This window comes from Hylobates moloch, unplaced genomic scaffold (genome assembly GCF_009828535.3).
Source record: "Hylobates moloch isolate HMO894 unplaced genomic scaffold, HMol_V3 SCAFFOLD_7, whole genome shotgun sequence".
In the NCBI taxonomy this organism is placed as follows: Eukaryota; Metazoa; Chordata; class Mammalia; order Primates; family Hylobatidae; genus Hylobates; species Hylobates moloch.
Window position 1 is genome coordinate 59,018,319 of NW_026652282.1, and position 10,998 is coordinate 59,029,316.

At 45.0% G+C, this 10,998-nt stretch overlaps 1 protein-coding gene across 1 annotated transcript in view; it reads right to left on the reverse strand.

Moving 5' to 3' along the window:
* Positions 1-1,026: 1,026 nt before the first annotated feature.
* The window catches only part of LOC116811099 (uncharacterized protein CXorf49-like), a 46,756-nt gene continuing 36,784 nt past the window's right edge, over positions 1,027-10,998 (reverse strand). Inside the window, 5 exon segments of the mRNA XM_032756208.1 lie at positions 1,027-1,086; positions 1,361-1,491; positions 2,020-2,137; positions 2,676-3,019; positions 3,022-3,501. Of these exon segments, the coding sequence (XP_032612099.1) occupies positions 1,027-1,086; positions 1,361-1,491; positions 2,020-2,137; positions 2,676-3,019; positions 3,022-3,501 (1,133 nt within the window).

Below are 10,998 nucleotides of genomic sequence, written 5' to 3' on the forward strand. Positions count from 1 at the left end.
AGGAGAAGAGGCACTCTGATTTTTAGAATTTTCAGCTTTTCTGCTCTGGTTTCTCCCCCATCTTTTTGGTTTTATCTACGTTTGGTCTTTGATGATGGTGACGTACAAATGGGGTTTTGGTGTAGATGTCCTTTCTGTTTATTAGTTTTCCTTCTAACAGTCAGGACCCTCAGCTGCAGGTCTGTTGGAGTTTGCTGGAGGTCCACTCCAGACCCTGTTTGCCTGGGTATCACCAGCGGAGGCTGCAGAACAGCAAATATTGCAGAATGGCAAATGTTGCTGCCTGATCCTTCCTCTAGAAGCTTCATCTCAGAGGGGCACCTGGCTGTATGAGTTGTCAGTCGGCCCCTACTGGGAGTTGTCTCCCAGTTAGGCTACTTGGGGATCAGGGACCCACTTGAGGAGGCAGTCTGTCCGTTCTCAGATCCCAAACTCCGTGCTGGGAGAACCACTACTCCTTCAAAGCCGTCAGACAGGGACTTTTAAGTCTGCAGAAGTTTCTGCTGCCTTTTGTTCAGCTATGCCCTGCCCCCAGAGGTGGAGTCTACAGAGGCAGGCAGGCCTCCTTGAGCTGTGGTAGGCTTCACCCAGTTTGAGCTTCCCAGCTGCTTTGTTTACCTACTCAAGCCTCAGCAATGGCGGATGCCCCTCCCCCAGCCTCTTGCAGTTCGATCTCAGACTGCTGTGCTAGCAGTGAGCGAGGCTCCGTGGGCATGGGACCCTCCGAGCCAGGCACAGGATATAATCTCCTGGTGTGCTGTTTGCTAAGACTGTTGGAAAAGCGCAGTATTAGGGTGGGAGTGTCCCAATTTTCCAGGTACCATCTGTCATGGCTTCCCTTGGCTAGGAAAGGGAATTCTCTGACCCCTCGCACTTCCCAGGTGAGGCGATGCCTCGCCCTGCTCCATGGGCTGCACCCACTGTCCGAAAAGCCCCAGTGAGATGAACCCAGTACCTCAGTTGGAAATGCAGAAATCACCCGTCTTCTGCATCACTCATGCTGGGGGCTGTAGACTGGAGCTGTTCCTATTTGGCCATCTTGGAACCTCCCCTCAGGTCCTCAGTTTTCCTCTGCAGCAGGATGCACTAGACCAGCAGACACCAGAGGAAGAGAAATGGTTAGTCCCTTCTGGCCTGCTCTCTCACCATCCTCCCTGTCTCCCCCAGCCCTTACAGCCCCCATAGCCTGCAGCCTGGTGGTGAGGTGGGTTGGCCCAGAACCCTCAATGGAAAGGAGGCATCCACTCTCCATGGGGTACAGAAGTTGGAGGTGGGAGAGATGCAGAAATCAGTTTAACCTGGACACAGATCCCACCATCTAGTGTGGACCTGGATTACTATGATCCACACAAAGCATTACCTGAGGACAGCCCCGGGCTCCTGGGGGCTGCTGCTGCCTTTCCAATCTTGGGGGATGGACAGGCGGCTGCTGGTCACCTGAAAGAAAACACAAAATCCAGCTTCTAAGCCTCTGAGTGAGGTGGAAAGGGCCTAGCAGGGTCTAATGTGAGGCAGCATTACCCTGTGCTGGCAACACGTTGCCCCTGCTCTGCCCAGCAGCTCCAACTCTCCCTGTGGGACTGTCTTCCCTGTTCCCCAGTGTGAGCCCATCTGTACTTGTGGCCCGCTAGCACTGTGGCTCTGGGTAGGATGCCAACAGTGGGGCAGCCACAGGCAGGCCCTGGGAGAAGCAGTGTGGCTGAGCAGGACTTAACAGAAAAGGGCTCAGTACTGCTGAAAGTCTCCTTCCAGAGCTGGAGTTTGGGGTGGGGCTCCAAATCACCCCCCACTGCACAAATCCCACTCAGAGAGGGCGATGTGCCTTCAGGCTAGCCCCGTCAACCCTGCATTTCCTGTGGGACAGCTGCCTGGGTGGGCAGGGAAGCCTGGGAGCAAGGCTGAGCTTCCAGAAGTGACAGAGCCAGAGGTTTCACTCCCGACCCCTCTCCCCTCCAAGCCTATCAAACCCACAAGACTCACTGGAGAATTCACGGTGTCAGGACACAAGGCATCTCAGGCTCAATGCTAAGGGCTGTGAGGTTCCTGGAACTTGGGGAGTTCTGATGGTGGAGTCGCCACTGCTGCACTCTCCACAACTCACGGACAGGGAAATCAGCTGGGGCTTCTCTTTGGGAAGCTAAAACAGAAAGTTCTGAGTTGGGCTGGCAGTGGAGGCTGGCAGTAAATACAAGTGAGGAAGGGTTGTGTTAAGGTGGAGACTCCAGACTAATCTCATTAGCACTTTCTCCCTCAGTCAGCTCCAAGAAAGGAGAGCTTGCATAATAGCTAGGGAAGGAGGAATTGGGAAGTTGATGAGTCTAGATGCCCAAGCTTTGCGCCCCACACATGAAGGAGTCCCCTGATCCAAACCAGCTGCCAGCCCTGCCTTCCATCCCAACTCCTCTCTGGGGGCAGAGTCTGGACAACTGCAGAGTGTCCAGAGCCAGGCCTGACACACACCAAGTGCTCCCTTTAATGTGTTCCCCTATGAGGAGGACCCCAATCGGTCATCCTAGTGTCCCTGGGCTCCCAATGACAAACTGTGAGCAAGGGATAGAGAGGGCATGGACAAAGAGGTGGGTGCTGGAAGAGAGGTGGGTGGGAGGAGACAGAGCAGAAAGAGGAGGAGGAGAGCAAGGAGGAGAAGGAGGAGTGCACGAAGAGAACCTACTCACTTGGGCCCTTGGGACCTCATCTCTATTTGGGTCATTATCTTCTCTGGCAGCAGCCTGGGACTCCCTGGTCTTCCTTCCTGCAGGTTTCTTCCCAGGGCTGCTGTGCTTGGGCTCCTTGGGTCTCTCGGACTTCCCCAGGAGGCCCACACCGGACACTGGCGGGAAGCTGGCCAGATCAGGTGGAACTGCTGAGAGTCTCTGCCCCCAGGGAGGAAAGGCTCCCCGCAGGGCCAGTTTTGGTGCACCCTCTAGGGATTTCTTCTCCTGGGCCACCTTCCTTCCGGGAGGGCTGTGGGGCAGGGGCCCTGTAACCGCAGCTCCTGAGCAGCTGGGCCTGACCCCCTCTTTCCCCACACCATACTCTTCATTTTCTGCAAGGAAGACATGTCCAGCTCTCCCACGGCTGGCCTCTCCATGGCTGGGGTGAGTCTGCGGGGAGGAGAGGTCAGGAGAGGTCCCTGAACCTGAAGGTAACTCTCCCTGCGGTGGAAACTGGGGCGTCTGCAAGTGTGTGCTGGCTTCTTGGAGTTTCCGGGCTTGGCCTGGCTTCCTTCTTTGGTGAAAATGATCACCCTAATCAACGGTAAGTCACTGCTCTCATCTGCGGAATCAGAGTCTTGGGTAGACAGCCCCGCGGGCCCTTCCTCGGAGGGCTGCTGGGGATCCACGCAGATGCTGCGTCTGCTCTTCAAGCCCCTTTCTGGGTTCTCTCAGGCTGGGCCTGTCCCAGGACCAGTGAGGTGGAGAGGGCCGACGGAGTTCCTCTGCTGCCATTCCCCCCGGCTGGGGCCCAGCACACCTCTCCCACTGGGACCGACCTCCAGGTCTGCCCTAATGTCAGCGGACCCCTTGGCAGCGATGCCTTCTAGGGACTGGTGTCCCTGGATGCTGGACGGTGGCATGACTCACAGCGTTTTACCTGTAACAGCTTTGGGTAGCTCACAGTCAAGGCTCACAGGGAGGCTCAAAGTCAAGAAGCAGGGGTTTTAGGTTTGTTTCTGCTAGTGCTGTGAAAAACACCATTGTCGATTTCCTAGGGACTCACTGCATTGAATGTGTAACGGCTTTGGGTAGCACCTACGTGTTAGCCGTCTTCCGTCCATGAACACGGGATGTGTCTCTATTTTTTGGTCTTCTGAGTGTTTCATCAGTGTTTGATCGGTTTCAGTGTGCACACCTTTCACCTCCCTGAATAAACGTATTCCAAGGGTTTTATTATTGGCCCGATATTCTAAATACGTTGGTTTCCCGGGTGTCTTTTTTCAGATAGTTTGTTGTTTGGGCATAGAAAAGCGAGAGATTTTCGCATGTTGCTTTTCCATTCCGCAACTTTGCTGACTTTGTCTATTGGTTTTGATCGTTTTTTTGGTGCAGTGTACATCAGGGTTTTCTCTGTGTGACATCATGCCATCAGCAAGCAGAGATAATTGAGCTTCTTACTGTCTAATTTGGCGCCTTTTATTTCTTTTTCTTACAATACATGATCAAATCGACACGTGGTTGTGTGTCCAGTGTGTGTGTGCGTGTGCGTGCATGTGTGTACACGCACGCACACACGCATATGGGCTGGTGCCCATGTATGCCCCCACTTGGGAATCAAATTAATTGGGGATGCTCTCGCTCAAGGGAGAAAGGGCTGATTCACATAGTGAAGGCAGTGGTGAAGGATCCGTGAAGGATCCAATGGGCTGGGATCTACCTTAAGCAAGAGGTATTTTTTCAATTCTAAAACCTAGGAAGGCGTGGAGTGGGACAAACTCTTAGAAATAAAAATTTCTGGCCTGCCAAACCAGCACACCCATATGCCAAACAACCCTCTTGGGCACAGCCACGTGCCGATTTGATCACCTATTTTAAGAAAAGAAATAAAAAGGATTCAAACTGGAAACTAAGAAGCTCAATTTTCTCGGCTTGCAGATGACATGATGTCACCTAGAGAAAACCCTGATATACACTGCACCAAAAAACGGTCAAAACCAATAAACAAAGTCAGCAAAGTTACAGAGTGCAAAAGCAACATGTGAAAATCACTCGCTTTTCTATGCCCGAACAACAAACTATGCGAAAAAGACACCCGGGAAACCAACATATTTAGAATACCAGGACAAGAATAAAACCCTTGGAATACGTTTACTCAGGGAGGTGAAAGGTGTGCACACTGAAACCGATCAAACACTGATGAAACACGCAGAAGACCAAAAAATGCAGACACATCCCGTGTTCATGGACAGGAAGACGGTTAACACGTAGGTGCTACACAAACCCATTACACATTCAATGCAGTGAGTCCCTAGGAAATCAACAATGGTGTTTTTCACAGCACTGGCAGAAACAAACCTAAAACCCCTGCTTCTTGACTGTGAGCCTCCCTGCCCATGTTTCTATCGGGTGCTAGCTCTTTGTGTGGAACAGAGGCTTGCAGCTCCTCTGTGAGCCCGGTGATTCTCAAGCATCATGAAGAGAGCTGTCACCAGACACTGAATCTGCCAGCACCTTTACCTTGAACTTCCCAGTCTGCAGAACTGTGGGAAATAAACATTTGTTCTTTAAGCTACCCAGTCTATGGTACTTTGTTATAGCAGCCTGAAATGACTAAGACACTAATCATCAGGGAAATACAAATGAGAACCACAATATCACCTCATGCTTCTTGGGATGGCCACTATTAAGAAAAAAAAAAAAAAAAACAGAAAGTGGAATCCTTGTACACTACTGGGGATGGTGCACCCATTATTAAAAACAGTATGGGAATTTCTCCAAAATTTAAAAATAGAATTACTTCAATATGATCCATCAATCTGACTTCTGGGTATATATATCCAGAATACCTGAGAAAGGATCTTGAATATATATTTGCACACCCATATTCATGGCAGTATTATTCACAATAGCCAGGAGGTAGAAACAACCTGACTCTCCATGAATGGATGCATGGATTTTTACAAGGTGGCATATAAATATTATTTGGCCTTTAAAAAAGGAAATCCTGTCATATGATACAACATGAATGAATCTTCAGGACATTATGCTAAGTGAAATAAGCCAGGCACAAAAAGAAAAACATTGCATGATTGTACTTATATGAGGTACTTTTAAAAGTCAAACTCTTAGGAACAAAAAGTAAAAGGGTGATTGCCAGGGGCTGTGGAGAGCAGGGGAAAGGGGAGTTGTTGTTCAGTGGGTGTAAATCAGTTTTGCAGGATGAAAATGTTCTAGAGATCAGTTGCACAATAACATTCACGTAGGTAACACTACTGTACTGTATACTTAAAAATGATTATGATGGTATGTTTTATGTTACTTTTTACTACAATCTAAAAAGTTCTATCCAGAGAAATTAGGCAAGAAAAAATACCAAAGGGCGTTCGAACTAGTAAGGGAGATGTGAAATTATCTCTATTCACAGATGACACAATTCTATATACAGAAAATCTGAAAGAATCTTCAAAACCATTACTAAAGCTAATGAACAAGTTAATACACAAATTCAACGAGGTTGCAGAGAATAGGATGGATCAAAAGACAAAAATTATTAAAAATACTGTATGATTCCATTTATATGAGGTACCTAGAGTAATCAAATTCATATTGACAGAAAGTAGAATGATGTGTTCCAGCATCTGAGTGGGGGAAGAGAAAATGGGGGGTTATTTCATGGGTACATAGTTTCTGATTGGGAAGATTAAACAACTTGTAGAGATAGATAGTGGTGACGGTTGTACAGCAATGGGGATGTAGTTAATGCTACTAAACTGTGTGCTTAACAATAGTGAAAATTGTAAACTTCTTTGTAACAAGAAAACAGATTTACTGATTTTAAGAGAAAAGACACTATTTTGTTTTGAAAAAGACAGGAAAGCTAAACTGAATACATGTCTGAAATACTCAGAAAAATCCTACTCGTATCTTTAGTATGTTCCAATAATTTGTTTAAACAACACACTAAAAGTTAATAAATATTTTTATAATTCTAGAAGTCTCACAGTTGTTGTAAATGCAAATCACCCATAAACTATTATTTAGCTCATGGCAATTTTGTGAGAATATAACTTATAAAAGATTTAGCATTTCTCACAAAAATCACATCAGGAAATACATATTTACAAAACCAAATACATTATACAAAAACCCATCATGTTACTCAGTAAATGTGTTTTTAAATAATTAAAAAGTTTATTCGGTTGGGCTCGGTGGCTCACGCCTGTAATCCCAGCACTTTGGGAAGCCAAGGCGGGTGGATCACCTGAGGTCAGGAGTTCAAAACCAGCCTGGCCAAGATGGTGAAACCTAGCCTCTACTAAAAATACAAAAATTAGGGGGCCGTGGTGGCAGGCGCCTATAACCCCAACTACTTGGGAGACTGAGGCAAAAGAATCACTTGAACCCAGGAAGCGGAGGTTGGGGTGAGCTGAGATCACACCACTGAACTCCAGCCTGGGTGGGCGACAGAGTGAGACTCCATCTCAAATAAAAACATAAAAATAAAAAGTTTATTCAACTGTAGTCCAAACTTGGAAAAGAATATTACATTATCACACATGTACTATCTCTACAAAAGTTGCTTACCACATTTATATAATATAGCCAGACAATTGTAAAATGTGTTCAATATCTTTTAGTGTTACTATGTTTCTATGCTTACGGGAGTGAATAATGCAATCTGCCTAATTTAAGTGAAATTTAAATGATGGCACTTAAAAATTATAGTATCTTAAAAAAATACAGTGAAAGAAGTTTTGGTTTCTGGTTCCACAATGGTGGCATAGGTGGAAGCTGGCTTCACTCCACCTCACAGAAAAACAAAAACAAATATACGATGCCAAGATTATCACCTGCAATATCCCTGAACTCAACTATGAGGATGAGTCAGTTCCCAGGGCCACAGAGAAGTGAAAACACTCCAAGCAAACAAAAAGAGAATTGGATTTCCATATCTGCAACACCCTCCCCCTGAATCTGCTTGGCACCACGTGTGTGGAAAATTTCCCTTGAGTCATGGTTTCTACACTGGAAGAAGTGATATTGAGGTGAACGGTCAGCTTCCACACCATCTTGGGTTCCCTGGCAGGAGACCTGTTCCTGACTCAACCCACAGGAAGCATCATGAGTGCCTGAGGGGAGAAATGTCCCTGAAGACAGCCAGAGACAAAACGGGGAGGCAGAACTATCATCCTCAACCTAGGAAACTCTGCTCTGTAACTCAGCCAAAGGAGATGCCAAATCAGAGTGGCTGTTCAGCAGCGCCACACTGTAGGTGGTGTGTTCCACAGGCCTCCTGGACTCGGACCCTTAGCCAGCTTTTCTACACTGCCAAGATACCATCTTTGGGACCTCCCCCATTCTGGATGGGCAGCACTCTGTTCATTTGCTTGAGACAAAGCAAATGGGCTTAAGGCACCATCTAATGCTGTAAAGGAGGCAGTGGCCTAGCAGAAAAAAATAAGACGTTCAACAGGTAAATTACACAGAATCTCTAAGCGAACATAAAGATCCAAACAAGCCAGACAGAGGAGACTGGAATAAATAGCAAATCCTTTAGGTATTTTATTTTATTTGTAGCTTTTGTGAATGAAATTACATTCTTGATTTCTTTTTCAGAGTGTTCACTGTTGGCATATAGAAATGCTACTGATTTATGTGTGTTGATTTTGTATCCCGCAACTTACGTGAATTTATTCATCAGTTCGAAGAGTTTATTGGTGGAGTCTTTAGGTTTTTGCAAATACAAGATCATGTCATCTGCAAACAAGTGGAAGGATAATCACCAGAGGGTGGAAAGGGTAGTGAGGTGTGAGGGAGAGTTGGGGATCTGTATGTTCCTTCTATACTCAGTTTTGTGAGGGCTTTCACCATAAAGGAATTTCGAATTTTATCAAATGCTTTTTACAGCATCAATTGAAATGATCATATGGTTGTTATCCTTCATTCTGTTGATATAGTGTTTCACACTGATTGATTTGCATATGTTGAACCGTCCTTGGATCCCAGGGATAAATCCCACTTGGTCATGATGATGACTGAACACCTTTCCTCTAAGATTTGGAACACAACAAGATGCCCACATTCACCTCTTTTTTTCAACGTGGTCCTGGAAGTCTTACCTAGAGCAATCAGACAAGAGAAAGAAATAGAAGGCATCCAAGGATCAGATGGTTGTAGATGTGTGGTGTTGTTTCTTAGGCCTCTGTTCTTTTCCATTGGTCTATATATCCGTTTTGGTACCAGTACCATGCTGTTTTGATTACTGTAGCCTTGTAGTATAGTTTGAAGCCAGGTAGCATAATGCCTCCAGCTTTGTTCTTTTTGCTTAGGATTGTCTTGGCTATGTGTGCTCTTCTTTGGTTCCATATGAACGTGAAGGTCGTTTTTTCCAATTCTGTGAAGAAAGTCAGTGGTAGCTTCATGGGGATAGCATTGAAGCTATAAATTACTTTGTGCAGTATGACCATTTTCACGATATTGATTCTTCCTATCCATGAGCATGGAGTATTCTTCCATTTGTTCATGTCCTTTTATTTTGTTGAGCAGTGGTTTGCAGTTCTCCTTGAAGAGGTCCTTCACATCCCTTGTAAGTTGGATTCCTAGGTATTTTATTCTCTTTGTAGTAATTGTGAATGGGAGTTCACTCATGATTTGTCTCTGTTTGTCTATATTGGTGTATAGGAATGCTTGATTTTTGCACATTGATTTTGTATCCTGAGACTTTGCTGAAGTTGCCTGTCGGCTTAAGGAGATTTTGGGCTGAGACGATGGGGTTTTCTAAATATACACTCATGTCATCTGCAAACAGAGACAATTTGACTTCCTCTTTTCCTAACTGAATACACTTTATTTCTTTCTCTTGCTTGATTGCCCTAGCCAGAACTTCCAACACTATGTTGAATAGGAGTGGTGAGAGAGGGCATCTTTGTCTTCTGCCAGTTTTCAAAGGGAATGCTTCCAGTTTTTGCCCATTCAGTATGATATTGGCTGTGGGTTTGTCATAAATAGCTCATATTATTTTGAGATACGTTCCATCAATACCTAATTGATTGAGAGTTTTTAGCATGAAAGGCTGTTGAATTTTGTCAAAGGCCTTTTCTGCATCTATTGAGATAATCATGTGGTTTTTATCTTTGGTTCTGTTTATGTGATGGATTACGTTCACTGCTTTGTGTACGTTGAACCAGCCTTGCATCCCAGAGAGGAAGCCGACTTGATCGTTGTGGATAAGCTTTTTGATGTGCTGCTGGATTCAGTTTGCTAGTATTTTATTGGGGATTTTCGTATAGATGTTCATCAGGGATATTGGCCTAAAATTCTCTTTTTTTGTTGTGTCTCTACCAGGCTTTGGTATCAGAATGATGCTAGCCTCTTAAAATGAGTTAGGGAGGATTCCCTCTTTTGCTATTGATTAAAATGGTTTCAGAAGGAATGGTACCAGCTCCTCTTTGTACCTCTTGTATGGGGAAAGGATTCCCTATTTAATAAATGGTGCTGGGAAAACTGGCTAGCCATATGTAGAAAGCTGAAAGTGGATCCCTTCCTTACACTGTATACAAAAATTAACTCAAGATAGATTGAAGACTTAAACACAATACCTAACACCATAAAAACTCTAGAAGAAAACCTAGGCAATACTATCGAGGGCATAGTCATGGGCAAAGACTTCATGACTAAAACACCAAAAGCAATGGTAGCAAAAGCCAAAATAGACAAATGGGATCTAATTAAACTAAAGAGCTTCTGCACAGCAAAAGAAACTATCATCAGAGTGAACAGGCAACCTACAGAATGGGAGAAAATATTTGCAATCTACCCATCTGACAAAGGGCTAATATCCAGAATCTACAAAGAAATTAAGCAAATTTAGAACAAAAAAACAAACAACCACATCAAAAAGTAGGGAAAGGATATGAACAGACACTTCTCAAAAGAAGACATTTATGCAGCCAACAGACACATGGAAAATTGCTCATCATCACTGGTCATCAGAGAAATGCAAATGAAAACCACAATGAGATAACATCTCACACCAGTTAGAATGGCGATCATTAAAAAGTCAGGAAACAATAGGTGCTGGAGAGGATGTGGAGAAATAGGAAAGCTTTTACACTGTTAGTGGGAGTGTAAATTAGTTCACCCATTGTGGAAGACAGTGTGGCGATTCCTCAAGGATCTAGAACTAGAAATACCATTTGACCTAGCAATCCCATTACTGGGCATATACCCAAAGGATTAGAAATCATGCTACTATAAAGACACATGCACGCATATGTTTACAGCTGCACTATTCACAATAGCAAGGACTTGGAACCAACCCAAATGTCCATCAATGATAGAC